We start from the raw sequence: 22410 nt of genomic DNA on the forward strand, positions 1-22410 counted from the left end.
TCACAGAAGCCGTCGAATTCCTCTGAAATAGCCGTACGTGGAAAGCCCAGATTATTTTGATTGTCCATTGAGGACTTGATAACAAGTCTAGAATGAAACTTGGGTGTGAGGGAATGGTGCAATGCTGTTGAAAATGTTCTCAACACACTCACTGGCGTTTTCCAGGGCAAGCATCACTAGGGTGCATCATATTTAGGGTTAAAGTATTACACTTCACTATATAACTCATCCTGCACCATTCGTGCTACAAATGACACCTCTTATCAACGCTGCTTTTTGAGGAGAGGTGTGCTGTTACTTTTCTAAAGTCTGACATATCAGACAATTTTTGCATGACAGCTGATAAGCCATAGAGCTACACTGAAGGAGGAACTCCCTAGAAAGCATCCAGCACCCCCAGTAATCGCATAGCAACATACAGTAAACAATACACAAAATAAAACAAGTATTACTAAATATGAGATTGAATGATAAATAAATCACTCATTTTTATAACACTGTCCAACAATTCCACTCGCTGAGGCAACATTTTTTTATGGGAACTCTATTCAGTGCTTGAAAGAAAATAATAGAAACCATGAAAATATGTCTTTTAAATCACATTGTATTACAAAAGCTAAAAATGTTCAAATTAAACATTTCCTTTTCGTTGTGTTTTCAGTTAACCATTGGCTGTCAAGATAACAGTTTAGCCTACCAATAAAAAGTGTGTATATAACAAAAACTATACATGTTGTTTTAATATTATAGATTTGTTTTCTTGCTGATGGTAAAAGCTGTTCCATATGCCATTTAACTTTTTTACCGTGGATTAACATAAATGCTTTTCTTTCAAAATCTGGATGGATTTACAGATTTAGAGTTATGTAAATCATGTATTTATTTTGGACTAAAAAACCTCTCCCTGTTTCACGAATCTCTCAGGGCACTAGAAAGAGTCTAAAGATTCAGTTGTGCATGGGCACGTTGTGCCTACCATTTGTTTTTGTTTTAGTTATGACTCAAAGACCACAAAATGAAAACATTGTGTAACTGAGTAACAGTTCTATGCCCCCAAACTCAAATCAGAAAGTAATTTATTTTCCTTGTTTATAGAAACATCACTGTACACCATTTTTGGACTCAATAGATAAATATCCCATGAAAAACACGGTACATCCAGGAAACCTGCATTTTGAGAAGAAGGTTATGGGGTTCAAATTGCTGTGGAGAAAAGAGATTCATTTTCTCAACCTTTTTGCAGCCTAAGGAGAGTCATTGTTTTTTAACTGGCTTTTTGATTTCCTCACAGTCCTGCAGTTCAGTCTAAAAATGGCTCATGAGAGTGTAAAGATCTGCAGTAATGGCTCAAACTGTCTATATGCTGTATACACTATACTGCTCAAAAGTTTGAGGTTCGTTTTTGGAAAGATTCTCTTATGCCTACCAAGGCTCCATTTATTTGATCAAAAATACACAAAAAAATAGTATTTTTCAAAAATTTTCAACATCATTACTCCATTTCTTGTGTATCCTTAGGAAATCATTCTAATAGGTGGATTTGGAGCTCAAGAAAAAAAATCTGTTTAAAACAGTTTTGCTGCGTGTGTGTGTGACGATGTAAAAGTCATTACTGTCAATTTAACTATATTTTAATAAATAAAATAAAAATTGTATCAATGTAATGCATCTTTGCGGAACAAAAGTAATGTTTTTATATATAAAAAAGAAATAGAAAATCTTATGGGCCCCAAAGTTTTGATCGGTAGAGTGTGTGGGATTTTTTTGTAGTTGGAAGCATATTGCTAATCTGGAAAAAGCTGTTTCCATATGACATTTATTTGACCATCTTATACAAACATGCTAACCAGGCTTAATGAAAATGAATGAGTTTTCAAAATGACCATCTTATACTTGCTATTACATATTTGTAATGGATCTGGGCTTGGATCTGAAGTGCTGGGCCTTACAGTAACATGTTTAACAATATAGCAGTGGTCCAAAAGCCATTATTCTCAAGCAACACTCTGTTTTGGTGGTTATTTGTGTGTTACTGGATTTGTAATGGACAAAAATGACATGCATATACATCATTTATGAAAGCAAGGGCTACAGCAAAGCTGTATGTTTCATTGTTTATGGTAATGCGGTCACCAGACAGTGTTTATTCTCATTGGAAAGAGAGATTTTTTTTTTTTTTTTTTTTTTTGGGGAGACACACTATTCCACCCCCAGCTGTCTCTCAACCCTGTGCATTCTACCCCCCTCAAAGGCAGCCACAAATACAGGAAACAGTTCAAACTGTTTATATATGAGACTATGCAAACCTTTCTCAAAGACGACATGGGTTCCTGGGATTTTCCACTTTCCATTTTAGTTCTTTCAGACCTATATAAAAGCCTATGTTTCTCTGCATGAGTTTGGGTTTGGTGTTTCCTTTCAGTGAATATGGCTTGTGGGTACGGATATTTTTAACTCAAGCTTAAATTAGACTATTTCAGTTATAGCTAGTTCACCCAAAATTTTTAATTCTGTCATTTATTCACACTTTCAAACCTATATGACTTTTTTCTTCTTCTGTATATCACAAATACCCGATAAGCAAACTGCAGGGGATCGTCAAGGGTCCTTCAGGTAGGCCAACACCAGTCTTTCAAATTACTTCATGTCCAAAGACGTTAAGAAAACAGGCCTACAGTAGTCTTTCAGTCCTGTGATTTTGGGTTTCTTTGGGATGGGGATGAGGGATAATGGGATGGGGATGAGATTTTCTCTCATAAAAACAAAACAAAATAGGATGGGGATAAGATTCACTCTCATAAAAAAATAAAAAAAAATGCATTAAGACAAAAAGCTGCGATAACTTTGGTTTTCTTACATTTCTCTCTACATCCCAATGTCACTGACTTGCTCACACATACTAACACTTTGTCTTTTATTACACCTGGAGAGATTTCTTGTCCAATAAAGCTGAATGGAACATGCTGGGCAACTATACATTTCGGAGAATCCCATGTTTCATGGTTTGCGGTTTGTACATTTAATGACATTTTGCATGAAATGTTTTCTGCAAAGCTTATAGAAACCATATTGTTTTTCTCCTAACCTTTTTAAATCTTGATCTATAATTGGGACTAGAAGGTTTCATTCCTCAAAAAAGAAAAAGTACCATAAAAGTATCTCAGATGCATGAACTTTAACTCTCCTTGCCATATTCCTGAGAGTTTATGGGAGAATTAGCGATGGCCAATTTCAGATCATTTAAATGTGTATGGCTTCAGAAGACACTTAATATTGCAGTCATCGTAACTAATCTTCTGACTTTTATGTCATATTAAATACTTTTATGGAGCTTTTGTGTCTCTTTTTAAAGCTTGAAAGCTTGAAAGTGTCAGTCTCCATTCGTTGTACGGTAATTGCATGACAAAGAGCAACCAGTACAATTTTCTGATTTTTTTTCCCTCTTTCCCACAGAACACAGGCATATAGGTTTGGAATGACCTGAGAGGAAGCAAACGTGCATAATTTATATTTTCAGGTGAAATAGTCCTTTTAAAGCTCAACAATGGTTCGGTGAGGGTAAGAAGACACATGCAAACAGCAGTAAAATTTATGTAGTAATCTCTTATCCAGAAGTTGTTAGCAGAAAAAAAGTACATTTTGGTGATTAAATTACATCAGAGCTACAGAGATTATGGAGATTTTCAGTATTAATCCAATTATCCTCCATCCTGTTGTTTTTTCATTTAAAATAATAATACAATTAGCTTAAGTACTAATACAGCTAATGTGGAAGGGGTACGTAAAACCGTAGATAAAATCAGCCGAGTTTGCTTGGGAGCCAGAAAACTTGTTTATTTAAATTTTCTGTACGTCACTGACCTTTCATTGTAATGAATATTATATGTTGGCTATACTATGGACAGGTGCTGCTTGCAAAGAATCAACAGGTTTAACAGCAATCTGATCGGTACGACAGGTAAAGTGTACAACTGTAAAAAATATTGTTTAAGTTATCGACTGTTTCTAAGAAAATCCCCAAACACCCTTTCAGTGGATTTTCCCTTGATAATGGTGTGAGCCATGAGGAAACAATCTAGTGTTACACGCCATGACTCAGGTTTGCCAGAACTCCTGGGTGTGTTTATAACTTTTGCACGACTGGAATCAGAGCTTAATTCTTTATCCTGGTTTTTCTTTTTTAAGCATCTTTCTTGTTTCAAAGTCGCTCCCTTTGAGGATGAAAGATCAAATGCAGAGTGCAGAAATTCACTAATTATAACTGAATTGCTTTCTGAACATATACTCAGAAAAACAAGATTTAGACTCCAATTTAGAGTTCCTGCTAACTTCATGTTCAGACCGCAGAGTTTACACAGACTGTCCAGCAAATAACACAATTGGCACGCTCAAGACAAACAATACAAAATACACATAAGCGTAGAGAAACTCCACGCCAACATTTCGAGGAAATTTGCAGGTCTCTCATTTGCAAAAATGCAGCCACACTGGTCCTTGACTGTCCACAACTTTCAAGGAAAAGGATGAATGTGGCGCCTATTTCCTCGACTTGGCTGTGAAAGATCTACACGTTTTTCTTTTCTCAAGCTTAGCAGACAAATTCCTAATGGTGCTTCTGGGGGCTTTGAACTTTTTGGCACATTGTTATTTTGTGCGGTTTTAGTGTTGAGCTGTAATCACTGATTACCACCAAAGCTGATTATTGCGCTAATATTTAAGGTCTTAAGGATTTAAGGTCATAATTCAGAGGTGGTGATGTTAGGAAAAGTACTTTTTCAAAGTATTGTTTTCTTACTGAACAAGTGCCTTTGGAATGCTGCATTGTGTGTAAACCTTTGTTACAAAAATGAGGTGATGCCTTGTTGTTGATTTTGGAGCTAATTATTCTGCATGAGAAACTTTAGACAAATAAGTTGCACTGCTTCCAAGATCTCCAGGCAATTTTTAAGCATTTTGGTGGATATTTGTTTTTCTCATGAAAAGGTTCTCTTTGTGGTGCTCATTTTCTCAGTTTGTTAAATAGTCTGTTATATACACAGATTAGGCATAACATTTTGACCACTGACAGGTGAAGTGAATAACACTGATTATCTCTTCATTACGGTTCGTGGGTGGGATATATTAGGCAAGAAAATTATCATTTTGTCCTTAAAGTTGATGTGTTAGAAGCAGGAAAAATGGATTTTAGTTAGTTTGACAAGGGCCAAACTGTGATGGCTATCAAAACAAAATGAACTTACTTGGTGTTAGTTTTACTAAATAATTTCTTGTTCACTTTACTTAACAAACACAAGTAACTGCATATAATTAATTTAACTTAGTAATTTCAACAAAAGACCACGTCTTGTCATCTTTACTTTAGGGATTTTTGTTCAGTCAAGAAATCATTGTTCAGTGAAACGCACAAACACAAGACAACCAAAACGGGATGTCCCTTTGCACACACCGTATGCAAATGCACAGCTATGAAGGTAATATGATGCCATAAAGAATCACATGCGCAGGGTAAGATTTGTGAAAGTGTACATAAGATTATAAGCGTAAATTAAATTTGCATGCGCAAGAGAAGATTTGTAAAGGTGTAAATAAAAAATATTTGCAGCTTTATACTGTTATTCGTTAGTGTAATTCATGTATTGCGAAGCTGCAGCTTCATGCTAACGCAAAATAAATAGGATCTGTATTCCTCTGACTTCCATTTTTCTGCGCTTACACTTTTGGCACGTTTTTTTTCCCGCACAAATACGGCCAAAAGCACTGCAATCCTGTGAACAGCAATTTGCAAGCGAAAACAACATAGTCCGATTTTTCAATTTTAATCAGTTATGTGAAGGACAATCATCAAACAATTAAACAGAAAATGGGCAACATGAAGTAGTCCAAGACATGCCCTTCATTGCCGAATTCAAAAGCAGATGACCAGCTCTATTTTGTGAAGATCAGGCAAGTTTGATAGAATTGCCGGATTTGCTGTTAATAGTAACTAGCCTCCCTGATGTCACATTATGGTTTTTGTTCTTGTCCATTTAGGCTAAATGTTGTTTTCTGTAGAATAATGAACAGTGCCATTCTTAAAATGTACATTATCATTCATGTCTTATTGACATTGTTATGTCTCTTAAATCTCTAGATGGGTACTGAGTTCACTCGAATCACCACCCTTCCACTGATTCAAACGTTCATGTCAAAACTGGATGGCTACGCTAACAAACTGGCCAGAGTCTTCAGGGAAAAAGGAGGAGCTGCATTGACGAGGTTTGTGATGTGTTGATTGTGAATAATTTCCATAAATAATTAATGTTAAATGAATAGTTCATTTGGGGCGACATGGCAAAAAATCATATCACGATTTTTTTTTAGGAAAATCACGATTCACGATTTTATTACGATTCTTTTTCATGTTGATTTTACTATTTTGCAGGTGACTGAGCATTACAGCCAAACTAATTTCGCTATTTTAAAAACAAAGCCTTACAAGGTAACAAAATACAAAATGAAAAAGAATGACACACATTTAGGGCAAAGTGGCGAAGATAGCATTCAAAAAAGAAATTAAATGAACAAATATAAAAAAAAAACACTACATGGACTTTATTGTATAAATTATACATTGATTCTTATTAAAGCTACTATTAAAGTTCTCAGTCAAGGGCAGTGAGTGGTTTTCTCCTTGTGTTTTTTTAAAATTAACATTAAAGGTATAGTTTGCCCAAAATGAAAATTGTCATGATTTACTCTCAAGTTGTCTTAAACCCGAATAATTTTTTTTCTTCTGTTGAAAACAAAAGTTATTTTGAGGAATGTGGGTAACCAAACAGTTGATGTACCCCAGTGACTTCCATAGTATAGTTCCCTTTCGTAGTCACTACAAGTTACGTCGTGACGACGAATGGGGTTCGCTTAGAAGTCTCTCATCTTCGAAAGAAATAAAACAAGCCAATGGCAAGGAAATGGCATGGGTCTGCGGCATTTGCATGGCGTAATTCCGCCCCACCGCGTGGGTATAAAAGGAAGGACGCCGCAACATACAGATATGTTTTTCGCTTCGGAGCCAAGAAGTTCTCTTCACTCCTGCAGCCTATTCTCTGACTATCTTCGAGAATCTTCTAGACGAGCAGCTTCCAGTCGGTGTTGGTGTGATGGCGTGTTCCAGCGAGTTTCACATTCCTGCCTGCTGAACTGACCAGCGTGTGTGTTTCTCCCTGGACGCTTCAGCACTGCTGTGAGCTTTTCTCTCACAATAAGAGCGTGCACGCGACACGTCTTTCTAAAGACGATCTGCCCGTGTATTTCTGAGTGCGGTATTTTGATAGATTCAGCTAATGGGCACGAGTGCTGTTTTGACGTGTTTGGGCTTTGATCACGTTCAGACAGCGTTCGTGGATGCGTCACGTTCTCCCAGTGGCTCCCCCATTCACACCCCGATCTATTTTCTCCACGTGAGATAATACTTTGGCTGGTGGCCATGGTGACGAAATATCCTCGGTCCACACGCCGTCTTTCACATTGCAACCCGTGTGGTTCCAAATGAGTTCGCTGACCAGAGCCGCGTCAGAGGACGCCGGCTCTGGTCTCCGGCTGATGAAATCATGTATATCGCCGCATCACAAGGTGAGCTGGAGTCCTCTGGAGATGAGGGCTCGTCTGTGCTGCCACCCTCGGGTGTGCTAGCATAACGAGTCTGATCCAGAGTTGACAGCTATGCTTTCCCAGGCCGCCACGAGTATTGGGCTTGTGTGGAACCATCCGCCATGTCCCGAGCACTTAAGGCTGATGATTGGTTTTGGGGGGAGGCAAACCCAAATCCTTTCTACCCGGACATGCATGAAGAGGTCATGAGATCGTGGGAGTCTCCTTTGACTTTTCGCGACTGCTCAGCGCCTTCTCTGCCCTCGCAGAGGCCCCGGCCAAGGGTACACTGGGGTTCCCCCCGTGGAGTGTTCAGTGGCAACACATCTGTGTCCCCACAGTGCCTTCACCTGGCGTGGCGACCCTAAGCACCCCTCCAATGCCTGTAGGTTTTTTGTCTACTACAGTGGCAAAGACCTATAGGGCTGCGGGGCAGGCTGCCGCCTCACTGCATGTTATTGCCATCCTTCAGGGTGCTCAATGACATGCACGAGGTTAGGGCTGATTAAGGGCTCATCCAAGAGCTGCCTGCTGCCACCGACCTCGCTCTATGAGCGACGAAGGTGACCGCACGCTCCCTGGGTCAGGTGATGTCCACATGCGTGGTCAGACATCTCTGGCTTAACTTGGTTGATATGCGTGAGGCTGAGCGAAGCCTCTTCCTTAACTACCCCATATCCCAGGCTGGCCTCTTTGGCGGCGCGGTTGAGGACTCTGCCCAACAGTTCTCGGCCACCCAGCCGCCGGCTCAGACGCCTCAGTCCGCTTGCCGCGGAACGCGCCCTCCTGTGACCTCCGCCCCCTCCCGCCTGGCCCCAGCAGCACCGCGCCGCGCCATGGAGGTGGTCGCAGGAAGGCGCCCCTGGACTCAGACGTGGGTTGCAGTTCTTTCAGGAAGGGGTTGCAGGGCCACTCCTTCCCCCGGTGGAGGGCCAGGGGAGAAGAAGAACTGACATCCCATCTCTGAGCCCCCAGAGGGCGCGGATGGCAGTGCGCGCCACTTACGAGCCTCGCCACTCTCGTCCCCCTCTGTCGCCAGACCCCTGACAGAGCAGGCCCCCGTGGAACGCTGGTCCTTCCCTGGCCTTCCTCTGTCAGGATGCGGCATATGGGGACGATCCGCCTCCCACGTCTGGGCCGGTCAATCTGCATCGCTGCCCCATCGTGGGTACGTCTGTGGTTCACATGACCCCGCTGGTTCAGTTTTGGAGCTTCCAATCTGTCCAACTGGCTCACGAGAATTATCAGGCTCTGCTTTGCAATTCAGTTCACACGGTCTCTTCTATTCCGGGGAATCCGCTATACCGTGGTGGGTGGCAATGCCCCTGTCATGCGTACGGAGGTCGTCACCCTACTGGCGAAGGGTACGATCGAGACCACCCCTCCAGCCGAAATGAAGTCTTCAGCCCCGACCTCATTGTACCCAAGAAAACCGGTGGGTTTGACCAATCCTGGACCTGCGCATTTTGGACCGTTCCCTTCTAAAAAGGGAAGTCGGTTTAGCTGATTTGGGATCAGTTCGGGGACGCACAGGTAGACCTGTTTGCCTCCCACGACTCGTCCCATTGCGACCTGTTTTACTCCCTTTCCGAGGGCACCCTCGGCACGGAAGCACTGGCGCACAGCTAGCCGCGGGTCCTCCGCAAGTATGCGTTTCCCCCAGTGAGCCTTCTTCCACACAACTTTAGGAAAGATAAATCGTTAAAGTAAAGCTTGCAAAATCCGTCCGCTTTCTCGATCAGTCAGACTCAATTCAGTGGGCGGGGATCACAGACTTGCACATCTTTTCCGCGGAGCTGATTGGCTCGCTGGACGGATGCTGCGACGAATGCGTCAATTTTGTCATATAGTAAATCAACTAAAAGACTTGAATATAACCCTAATAGTGGCCTTTTTTACAAGCGTAGTGTGTGAAGAGTGATGATCGGAGTTGCTCACAAGTAAAGAAGAAATGGTTCGCCTTTATGCCGTTCCGAATTGTGCACCCGTCTTCGTCCACGGAATGGCATTTTTCTTCAACCGGCCCCGCTGTGTTGTGTCTGTGTAGTCATCCTTGTCAAAGTGTTCGCTACAAATGCGGTAATCTTTAGCTCGTAGTACTTGTATGGGAGTTTGCACATCAAGTTGAATCTCGAGAATCTCGAGGTCATGGAAAAGAAGACGATGAATATTTGAGTTCTTGTATTTTCGCATTCTGTTGCCACAATTCGGAACGGCATTAGTTTTCAATGGTGCTCTCTCTCAGTTCTTGATAATGGAAAAGGGTGTTCTACAAGGTTCTTGTTTAGGCCCTCTTTTATTTTCTATTTTTATTAATGACCTCCCACAAAAATGCTCTGACAGTCAGATTCTCTTGTATGCTGATGATACAGTTATTTATTCTTCAAAACGTGATATTAATTCGATTCAATCCTCACTGCGACTTGATTTTAATACTATTCAAAAGTGGTTCTCGGATAATGGACTTATATTGAATAAAAGTAAGTCATATAGTATGTTATTTGCTACTAGGTCTGCCCGACATAACCAAGGTAATAGTCAAACAATTCAATTCTTAGATGGCACATTTATGGAGAATGTTGAGGAATTTAAACATCTGGGCCTCTGGCTCGACTGCAGCCTCTCCTTCAGGCCTCATATTGACTCTATAGTGAAAAAAGTAAACTATAATTTAAGTTATTATATCGTTCAATTAAAGGCACACCGCGAACTTTTGGCCACTAGTGGCGCTCGACCTGTAACTTTCACGTCTAGCGTCCCTAGAGGCCACAAGCTCCGCAGCACTGTCGCAAAAGTCAACAAACAGTCAACCGGTCAGACCATAGACAGTGGGTCAGCCTCCCGTGTCTTTAGATTGTGTGTGCTTGCAGTGTTTAAGGCGGGCAGCCTTGCCGCGCTCGATTCCCTTATAGCAGTCTGCTGAGAGAGAGCGAGCGGGGCGAGCCCCGTGGGGCTTAGTGCTAACATGTCTGAGTGAATGTGGGCGCGGGACGGCGGGCACATTTACTGCACTAAAAACACCGTCGGACTGAGCTGACTGTAACTTATGTGTGTTGGTTTCGTTTTACAGAAACCGTGGGACATGTTGTGTGTAGTGTTTGTGGGCACTGAGTCGTGGGCACGTTCACTACATTTAATGTACATTTGACATGAGTCGACTTTATTTGTGCGAGCCCTGCACTGTGGCGGGCTGTGCTTGTGTGTAGAAATGAACAATGGGCTGTGGGCATTTTATTACACACATAACACCATCGGCTGTGGCCGGAATACCAGAAAATACTACACTAACGTTACTTATATGATTTATCTGGGTCACCTTGGAAACGGCATTTGTGTGCAGGCAAGCGTCAGCATCGGTCGGGCACCCCTCCTCCTCCTGTAGCTCACGCCAGCGAGCGAACGCTGGACCAATGGTGATCCTCGTCCTGGCTTTTCATTTGTCACTATGCCTTTTTCTTTCTTTTTTTAGTGTCCTCTGACAAAACCTTTGCCTTCTTCCTTGTAGCTGTTGGTTCGGCCATGACGAAAACATACAGACGGCAATCAAACGCGAGTTGAGCACTCACGTCAGAATCTGAGGAAGTTGTGGGTGGTGGGGGAAGTGACGTATGCCGTAAAGCGGTTGAATTTTGTAGTTCTTTTTGTGCTCGGGTTCCTACCCGAAACCCGAAGTTACATAGTGCTAGGAAAAGCGATACAGACACCTTCAGGCTACGGCAGACGTGTCATTCAACCTATTGTAAGTCGATGTACCATCTCAATGGGTTTTGGTAATATATTATAAAGGTTGAAAAGTTCCACAGTGTGCCTTTAATTGTTTCACACAATTGATTAGATTAAAAATTGTAACTCAACTTTTATTTCCTATTATTGATTATGCTGACTTTGTATGAGTACAGCAGAATTACACCTTAAATCCTTAAATGTTGTTTACAACAGTCTCTGTCGATTTGTGTTGAGATGTCCATTTCTAACTCATCATTGTCATATGTACCAACAATTGAATCTCTTATCACCAAAGGCCAGACGACAGCTACACTGGTTTCAGTTTATTTAAATGTATCTTTTTCAATTACCCTCTTTATTTGAAGCAACATTTAGTCCTATATAGGTCAACTTATGGCCTGAGACACCTTGATCATCTCTTTTTTGCTGTCCCAAATATATCTAAAGAAATCGGAAGACGTGCTTTCAAATTCAAAGCCCTTTCTGATTGGAACACCTTGTTCCTTAAGGTCCATATCTTCCTTTTCACTCTTTAAGTCAGCCCTTTTAACTTACTTGCAATCCTGTGATCAATGTAAATGTTTCCCTAGTGTTTGACCTGTGCGTATGTATGTGTTTATAGGTATGTATTTTTGTATTCGTATGTATATGTAGGTTATATATTTGCTTGTTTTGGTGGCTTCATCAAATATGGTTCTCTCCTGTAATATTATATATGTTTTAATATTACCTTAATATCATACTATATTGTTTATGTGAATACGCTTTGGACAGAGGTGGGACAGGTTGGGGTGGTTGGTTGTGAGGAAGAGCTTTAGTATGTATGAGCGTGTACGTTTTTGGTGTTATCTTAAGGACCCCCTCGAAAACGAGATGTTCCATCTCAAGGGGTTATCCTCTAATAAAATTAAATGAAATTAAATGAAAATGATATCTATGAAAAATTTCAGTCAGGATTCAGACCGCATCATAGCACAGAAACTTCACTAGTTAAAATTACAAATTATTTACTTTTAGCTTCTGACCAAGGCTGTATCTCAATACTAGTTCTACTCGATCTTAGCGCTGCGTTCGACACTATAGATAATAAAATACTCTTGGATCGACTACAAAACTACACTGGTGTTCAGGGACAGGCATTAAGCTGGTTTAGATCGTACTTATCAGACCGTTACTGTCACGAATCTGGTCCATGCACTTCCGGTTGGTCACCACCAGAGGTCACCCACTCACAGCATGGACTCTTGCACTTCACTAAAATCCCCATCATTCATTGCATTGACGACACACACAGCTGATTCCACTAATCATGTTCACATCTGATAACTATCTCACACTCTTTATAAGCCTTGGACTTTCTCTCCCTGATGCCGAGTATTGTTTTTGCGTTTAGCGCTCCCCTAGTGTTACGTAGCTTCTCTACCGAGCCCTCCAGTGATCTTAGTCTTGCTTTGTCCTTTGTGTTTTCCTGTGTTCTGATTCTTGCCTGTGTTTCCTGGATTCACCCTTAGCCTAGCCCTTTGGACTCTGTTTGTACCTCGTTTGAATTATTGCTGTTTCCCTGGATTATCTCTCTTTGCCTTGCCCCTGTTGGATATTGTTCGCCGATCGTCTACCCACGCTTGCCCTAAGGATTACTCTGTGTCATGCCTCTGCCATACCTGTTTGCTGTTTATTGACCTTGCCTGTATTAAGACCATGTTTTGGAATAAAGCCTTGGAAATGGATCCGCACATCTCTCGTCTTGTTCGCCCCGTTACAGTTACCATTTTGTAATGTGGTAACGTCAGTAGACTATGGAGTGCCGCAAGGATCGGTGTTAGGCCCTCTGCTATTCTCAATATATATGCTGCCACTTGGTAATATTGTAAGAAAACATGGAATTAATTTCCACTGCTATGCTGATGACACTCAATTATCTATTTCATCACGACCAGATGAAAACACTAACTTATCTAAATTGACAGAGTGTCTTAAAGATATAAAATGCTGGATGACGTGTAATTTCCTGCTATTAAATTCAGATAAAACGGAGGTATTACTTATTGGTCAAAAAAGCTACCCACAAAACCTCTTACAATGCAACTTTAATTTAGAAGGATGTCCTGTTACTTTATCCACTACAGTAAAAGACCTGGGTGTTATACTAGACTGCAACTTGTCTTTTGAAAATCATGTTTCATATGTTACAAGAACAGCCTTTTTCCACCTTAGAAACATTGCTAAGCTACGTAACATGCTATCTGTTTCTGATGCAGAAACGTTAGTTTATGCATTCATGACCTCGAGACTAGATTACTGTAATGCTTTATTAGCTGGTTGTCCTGCATCCGCAACAAACAAGCTACAGTTAGTGCAAAATGCAGCTGCTAGAGTTCTTACTAGGTCAAGAAAATATGATCATATAACACCAATTTTATCATCTCTACACTGGTTACCTATTAAGTTCTTTATCAATTACAAAGTATTACTACTGACCTATAAAGCCATAAATGGTTTTGCTCCTGTGTATTTAATGGACCTTCTATCGCCCTACAATCCATCGCGTTTTTTAAGATCTCTAAATTCGAGGCTTCTGGTCATTCCTAGGATATCTAAGTCCACTAAAGGAGGGAGGACGTTCTCACATTTAGCTCCTAAACTCTGGAATAGCCTTCCTGATATCGTTAAAGGCTCAGACTCGCTGTCCCAGTTTAAAACTACATTAAAGACGCATCTCTTTAGCCAAACATTCACATAATGCTTACCTTTTAAACTACTGTTGAATCAGATCGAATGCATTAATATTATGAACAGCAGCTATGCTAATTATTTCCCATCTGCTTTCCTTCTGTTATCTCGGGACGCTAGTCCCGAGGTAAATAGCGTTCGTCAGCTCCAGTTTGTATCCAGCCTCTCACAGAGACTTCAGATGCCCCAACACCTGCGATGAGACGACTAAACGCCTGTGAAGAGACGACTCGACGCCTGTGAAGAGACGACTCAACGCCGGCGATATGTTATGCCCTAAATTAATACATGATTAACTAACTGTATTTTTTCTATGTACATTTCTGAAATGCACTTTCTGTAAAGCTGCTTTGAAACAATATGTATTGTGAAAAGCGCTATACAAATAAATTTGAATTGAATTGAATTGAATTGTGACTTTACTAGGATTTCTTTAGTTCATACAACATAACATTATGTATATGTAATAGTGACTTTACTAGGATTTCTTTAGTCCATGCAACATTTAAATTGTCAACTTTACACAAACAATTTAGTAAATGCAACTTACATTTTCTTGTTGTGATTACTGTTGTATTTAAGGAGTTCTTGTCAACTTTACACAAACTTTTTTAGTAAATACAACTTATATTTTGTTTGTTGAGATTACTTAACAAAGCTATGTGGAACCCACTTGACGAAGTTTTTGTTAAAGTAAATCCAACATTTTATTTTTTTGAGTGTAGACGACTGGGTCAGAGCATCTCTAAAACTGCAGCTCTTGAGGGGTGTTTCCGGTCTGCAGTGGTCAGTATCTATCAAAAGTAGTCCAAGGAAGGAACAGTGACGAAGCGGCAACAGGGTCATGGGCGGCCTATAGGCTCATTGATGCATGTGGGGAACGAAGGCTGGCCTGTGTGGTCCGATCCAACAGACGAGTTACTGTAGCTCAAATAAATTGCTCAAGAGGTTAATGCTGGTTCTGATAGAAAGGTGTCAGAATACACTGTGCATGGCAGTTTGTTGCGTATGGGGCTGCATAGCCGCAGACCAGTCAGGGTGCCCATGCTGACCCCTGTCCACCGCCGAAAGCCAACAGTTGGCACGTGAGCATCAGAACCTGACCATGGAGCAATGGAAGAAGGTGGCCTGCATGGTCTGATATATCACGTTTTCTTTAACATCACGTGGATGGCCGGGTGCGTGTGCGTCTTGGTTCAGGAATGGTTTGAGGAGCACAACAACGAGTTTAAGGTGTTGACTTGGCCTCCAAATTCCCCAGATCTCAATCCAACCGAGCATCTGTGGGATGTGCTGAACAAACAAGTCCGATCCATGGAGGCCCCACCTCGCAACTTACAGGACAAAGGATCTGCTCGACGGGTCAGGGCTGTTTTGGCAGCAAAAGGAGGAACAATACAATATTAGGAAGGGGGACATAATGTTATGCCTGATTGGTGTATAGTTTTCACAGGTTCTAGTTGTGTGTCCAAAATTGCTTTGTTACTATATCATATTTATCCTACTCGGGATGTTGCCACCCATATACAGTATACTGTAATGTAAAATGTACATCATTTGTTTGGTTAGTTTTCATCTGCTTCAACCTAAGATGCAAATGATTCTGTCATTTTTCAGGGACACACTTGAAATTTGATGATGCGATGCTGTTTCTGTCACAGCTGGCCAGGCATGCAGAAAGTTCATAAGCCTTTAAATGTAATCTCTGCACATGCATCCGATTCCTGCCAGCGAAACCCGTTGCTGACCCACTTGACAGTTCTGCATTACATTTTCAGTCAAAACATAAGCCCAGTCTGCAGGCCCTTACTGTTTGAGCTGTTATATAAGTATGTGCTCACTCCCTGATTTTGTGGTGTGAGAGAGAGACTGCTAATCCTGCTTGGTGTATTCTAATGAAAACGGGTGAATTTAAGTTCAAACGCAAACATGGTTTAAAATAATAGTCAAACTAATTTTCTAGATTTTCTAGTTTTTTGACATTCTAAAATGTAATTTTTTCAACTCAACTTTTTTTTACTCAAAATGATGCTCATAATTAGGGCCTTTCCTATTGGAAATGCTCCGTTTATATAATTTGTAAAAATAAAAAGCAAAATAGAAGCATTTTCATTAGTGTTCTTAGATGTTTGGACTCTATTTTAAGCGTGTATCTAGACTCAACTGTTGATTAAGTTGATTTGAGTGGTTGCCCGTGGTAAAAAACCAACAAAACAATCTTAAAATGATTGGAAAGTTTGCTGTAATGCCCACAGTAAACTATCCTTACGTTTACAGCACTCTGAGCCAAGTAGCACACAGTCTGGATGCACTTTATGAGACAGCTTAAACCTCTTATAAGTCCAAGAAAGACAGGTTGACTTGGTGCACAGAGAGTGCATTCAGAACGGGCCACCGGCTCCCCGTTTATACTCAATGCAGAGGTGGTAATTGAATTTTTGGCTACAATCCTGTTATACGTTGTTGTGGATAACGACATCGCAAGCCAAGTTTGCATTCTAAGGCTCATTGTCTGTTGGCTTAATTCCTGCTTGTACACAGTGCACAGATGGGAGTAAATATTTGTGGGGAACATATGAATCAGATGAGGCAGTTTACAATTCCAAGCTACAACAATAACGCAAACATACAATCCACCTTGACTCACTGAATGACTAAAATGGATGTAGTGCCGTGCTGCTGAGATCATAGCATGTGTGGCTTTTACTGCTGCCATCAACTAAAGGATTCTTTTATAGTTTTCTCTAACATTTACAATCTTATTCTGCTATTGATTCACAATAGTTTTGAATGCTAATTATCTCTCTGACATTCCTGGGGTTTGCTTTATGTGATGGCTGATAAACTGAGGTCTGTGTCGGGATATTCTGGAGATTGTTGCGTTTTTGCCAATCGTAAAGTATGCAGCCACACCTTCAGTGAAGTAATTGTCAGGTTTAATATTACATATCCATATCTCATCATTCATCTCATGTTAAATGAGCCTTATCTAGCAATTATTAACGCATTTGGATCAAGTTCTCTTTGGCACTGGTGTTATCAGTAGGATTTCTGATGTAGTATTTTCATAAATGCAGTTTACCTTTTGCAAACGTTCTTGTCATAACAGCTGACAAGTTGAACATGAAGGGTCATGAGTTCAGTGATGCAGAATATTGTGAGAATATTGTCTATTGCTAAGGGACCCTAAAGCCAAAAAATTGTTGGCATGAAAGATATTACAAGGAAGCATCTAGTTTATGGTGTGAAAAGTAAAATGTTTTCTATCCAAAATGATCTGAAACATCTTAGTAATTACAAAAGCTTTACAAACACGGCTTAAGTAGGAAATAATTGATTTGCAGAATAAATAAAAAGTGCAGTCTCAAAATAATCTTCAAAAAGTGAATGATTATTCTGCTCTGGCAAGGATCTCCTGGCAACTTTTGCAAATATACATATTTATGTCCCTGTAAACATAAACTGCATAGCATATTATAGACTTTATGGCTCTGCATATTTTTGTAATGTCCTGTTGCCTGAAGTTCTTTGAGGACTTAATTTCCAAAAACAACAATCCATCGTATCACATGAATTAGGCTGAGCTGAAAAGTATAATTATGACACTTTGCTGGCTCTCTCCCGGACGGCTCTGGAAAGTTAGAAAGCTCTTGAACTATAGTAGCAAACACTACAGACCGAACACCCAAACACAAGCGAGGGAGACGAACCTGACGACCCGTCGCAAGACTTTAAGGTTAATGTAAAGTCAGAGCAACCCGCCAAGAGCTGGTCATGAAAGTATGCTGGAGGGAGTGCAATATTCATCAATCCTGCTATTGTTACAGAACCATTCATCTGGGAATCGCTGATGTATAAGATAAACAGATTTTCATAATTTCCCCATCCCCTGCTATCCTCCATGTTTTCTTTTGGAGAAAGATCTAAGGTGAAAAGGACTATATGCAGCCTCTCATGTAAACACTGTGTACACAAGTAGAGATTGATATGTGTGTTTGAGATGCAAATGACCAATGGACAAAGGAATCCTTGTGTTACTGACATTAATTGGCTTTGATGAAATTTCTGGGTCAATGGGATACGAGACAGTGCTGCCGTAATCGTTTCGTCGCATATCTGGATTCACACTGAGGGTGATGACCCTGAGATTCAAGAGCTTTGATCGCTGCCTCCATATGAACTTGGTCATTAGACGTAAATAATCTGTCAGACTTAAGCGGTAGAAGCAGTTTGGCAGGGAATCAGCAACCTTAGTGATAAACAAGAGCAAACACTGTTGAGGATGACTTCACGTTGTCAATCACAATGGAGAAATATTTGTGGGAGAGGCCACAGCCCTTGACTCATTTCACTGGGTAAGTATTGCGTTAAGTGTTGTGTGTCAGAGCTCACAATTATGTTGTTCCCGACCGCAACAACGATAAGCATCCACTTATCTGCAGCATCTACAATGATCTAATTCGTTATAAACAAATACATATTTTGCCTTGTCCTGACAGGTCTGGCTTTTAATGTGGGGCTTACTTTTTTGCCATCTATCTATCTATCTATCTATCTATCTATCTATCTATCTATCTATCTATCTATCTATCTATCTATCTATCTATCTATCTATCTGCTTGCCTGCCTGTCTGCCTGCCTATCTATCTATCTATCTATCTATCTATCTATCTATCTATCTATCTATCTATCTATCTATCTATCTATCTATCTATCTATCTATCTATCTATCTATCTATCTATCTATCTATCTATCTATCTATCTATCTATCTGTATCTATCTATCTGTCTGTCTGTCTGTCTGTCTAAAGTCTGTCCGTCCATCTTCGTCGTTTAATTTTAAACATCAACTGACAGTGTTCGATAAATCTCGTTATATCACTATAAATCACGTTTACACGTTTCATGCAAACGTATCACTTTATGCAGGGACACGTAATCTCTTGTTGTAACCAGTAACTGACGTTTAAAAGCACCGAATCTGTTTCCATCTTTTTATTGCATGTCCTGTCCGGAGAGAAAACACTTGTTATGACGTCACGCTCCCACCAGCCCCGCGGGCTTTATTTCAGAGCCCTGAATGATTTAGGGTATAAAAAGACGCAGAGCGATTCAGGAACCTGCCCAACGGGTAGCCTTTGGTTAACTGTAAAGCAGAAAGGAGGGGGACGTTTGGTACTAGCGCTCTTTGCGTAAAGACGTCTGATGCTTGGAGAGAAGCAGATTCGGGCTCACCGCGCGCAAACGCCCACATCCTCAAGTCGACTCTGCTTTCTTTAGGTGAATGAAAGTTTCCTAGGAGGGGGACGGAAGAAGAGATGATATCTGACCAGGATGAGTCGGAAAGGTGAACTTAAATAAGCAAAAGTGCGCGTTAGCCACCTGTTATATATCAGCGCGAAATGGGCATGCTTAGTGTGGACCTCCTGGTAACTTTGCAGATATTGCCGGGTTTCTTCTCCAACTGCCTGTTTTTCGTGCTGTATGATTCGATAGTGCTGGTAAAGCGTGTGGTGTCGCTCCTGAGCTGCTCGGGCTCCACGGGTGAGTGGCAGCGCATGTTAACCACAGCTGGCGTGCGCTCCATATGGAACAGCTTTCTGCTGGATGCCTACAAACAGGTAAGCTGACAGCACAACACTGGGTCTGTTCACTGTGGAGTTTGCATCCCACAAGTTCAGAGGGCTTTGGGATTTAATTTTCTATGTTGAGATGAAGTATTTCTCTGGTTAGAATTTAGTGTCCACGGTACAGTATGTTTACTTAAAGTAGCCTATGCTATACCTACTACAAATGAACACAAACTGTGAAATGCATTTTTTTTTTAATGTTGATGAAAATGCTGTATAATAAGATCAATATACATTTTGTTTAATAATTACAGTTGTTATTTTAATTAGTTATATTTGCATGCAATAACATTGTGGCATACAAGCTGAAGTGATAACTTTTCGACCACTTTAATTCCACGCACTGTTAAAGAAAATCAAGTGGAAACTTATACAATTGAATGCAAAAGACAGAAATTATAGTTAAATGAATGAAAATATGTTTTTATGTTAAACATATTTTTACAATTAGGTGTACATCCTGAAATTACGACAAATAGTTTTTTTCTTGACATTTAGTGTAATTCTAATCCTTATAAAGGTGTATGCACTTTGCCCTCCAGACAGTCAGTGACCTCTCGAGTCAATGCCCTTAATTCATTAAATGTCTGGATTCCCATTCCTGTTACTTTTTAACTAAAAATCAATCAAAAATCACCTAGTGGGGTAAAATAAACTAGCTTAATGTGCATTCATTGTCCTCAACCATTAACTATATTACTGTTTGGTTACAAAGTCTTCCTGAGGAAATCATTTAGTGGCAAAATAACATGCCAAAGACTATAAGATTTTTTTGGCACAGTGATAGGATGACTTATGTTTGTGTTTCCAGCTGTTTAGTAGTGGCAAAGTTCATATGCCCTTATAAAGTCACAGAATGGCATTATCATACTGTAAGCATCTTACTACAAACTTACGTCTTTTGTGAGCTCAAAGAAATCATGTGCTTTACATTTTCTACAAGATGCTTAAAAGTTCAAACAGATGATGGTAAAAGTTGCAAGCCCAAAACATCATTATCAGTTTTGAGCAGTGACAAAGCTCCCGAGATTTTTTTTTGTGTATGTGTACTTATGCAACTGTGAATGTGAGATCTCAAACCTGGTGACATCACTTAGGTTCCCATAACTACAGAGGCCAATAAACCCACAAAGCTAAAGCACAATAGTTAATTTCAGTGTAGCCATGAGACCAACCATACATACATAACTCATCCTTTGGCTGGCCATAAGGAACAATTCTGATACCCTCCAACATATTAACATGTGGATGTGGAACTGTCTTGTTCAGGTGAAGCTAGGCGGGGCTGCTCCAAACTCCAAGGTGGTGAAGGTCCCCGGCATCAACAGACGCTGGAGCATCAGTGGTAAAACCCACAGCGAGTGCCACTTGCTGGACTTTGAGTCTCCTGACCGCCCGCTAGTGGTCAACTTCGGCTCAGCCACTTGACCCCCATTTATAAGCCAGCTGCCGGTTTTCCGGCGGATGGTTGAGGAATTTTCGGATGTGGCAGACTTCCTACTTGTCTACATAGATGAGGCTCACCCCTCAGACGGCTGGGCGGCTCCTCCCATGGAGCCCTTTTCGTTTGAAGTGAGGAAACACCGTAATCTGGAGGAGAGGATGTTTGCTGCCCGGAAACTTCTGGAGCATTGCTCCTTGCCGCCTCAGTGTCAATTGGTGGCCGATTGCATGGACAACAACGCCAACGTAGCCTACGGTGTGTCCTACGAGCGGGTTTGCATCGTACAGAAGAATAAAATCGCTTACCTTGGCGGTAAGGGTCCATTTTTCTACAACCTTAAAGATGTTCTGCACTGGCTAGAGAAGAGCTATGGCAAGCGATAATTTCTTGGAAAAAGAGGTCAAATAGCCTTTTCTGTGAATGGTAAAAGATTTTATTTTTGTATGACAGAGAGAAATCGAGGGTAAGGTGCTTTGGAACTGTTTAACGGTGGCTCCGGTGGAAACACTTGGGCTGGGCTCCAAGTTTTTTTCCTGAATTGTCTAAAATGATCAGCAGGTGTCCTACATTCCTAACCACTTTAAAATTAAATGAACATAGACACTAAATACTGACCATGTGGTTTGCACTTCAATTCTGAGATTATATTGTTGCCAGCAATACAATTTGTAGATGCACTATTAATAACTTGTTCCTTTGCAATTAATGTAGAGTTAAAAGTGTGCAATATTTTTGTGTGACATATATTGCTTACAAAAGAAAACCAAATTGCTGAACAGAAGAGAAAGCACAAGTACCCAGCTTTTTTATGAAAAGAGAATAATTTATTTTTTATTGACATTCAATGTTTATTTTGATATGTGGCCTGTTTATGCGCCTGTAATGCTTTCCTGTCCTCTCTTAAACTGACAATCGGTCATTTTCCATATTCCATGTGCCATCAGCTTTCACATCCCTGATATACTGTTAAGTTGGTTTGCACCAGTAATAAAGCATTCTCAGCATCCCATTACGAAAATTACTAATGCTAGTCATTCGCTCTGTATTGTACTTAACAATCACAACAATCTCATCGCTCTTGATAAACCGGAAAAAAATGAAGGGAAAATGTTCCCGGCAGCCTCAGCCACTGGGTTTAGTTCGGACACTTGCCTTCACTGCAGTGTACAGGAAAGCTGATGAAAAGTTTATTTACTCCTGAATGTTAGAGAAATGTTTTAATGCTCTGATGGATACGCAGTCGCTCATTTG

The 22410-nt window shown here is 40.7% G+C and overlaps 1 protein-coding gene across 1 annotated transcript; it reads left to right on the forward strand.

Moving 5' to 3' along the window:
• The first annotated feature begins 19258 nt into the window (after nt 1-19258).
• dio2 (iodothyronine deiodinase 2) lies at nt 19259-21910 on the forward strand. Its single transcript, XM_056267166.1, has 2 exons — nt 19259-19706; nt 20985-21910. Exons 1-2 carry the CDS (start codon nt 19488-19490, stop codon nt 21540-21542), a joined length of 777 nt encoding a protein of 258 aa, XP_056123141.1. The 5' UTR covers nt 19259-19487; the 3' UTR covers nt 21543-21910.
• Nucleotides 21911-22410: the final 500 nt, after the last annotated feature.

Source organism: Rhinichthys klamathensis, unplaced genomic scaffold (assembly GCF_029890125.1).
Source record: "Rhinichthys klamathensis goyatoka isolate OS25496 unplaced genomic scaffold, OSU_Roscu_1.1 h1tg000256l_1, whole genome shotgun sequence".
NCBI lineage: Eukaryota > Metazoa > Chordata > Actinopteri > Cypriniformes > Leuciscidae > Rhinichthys > Rhinichthys klamathensis.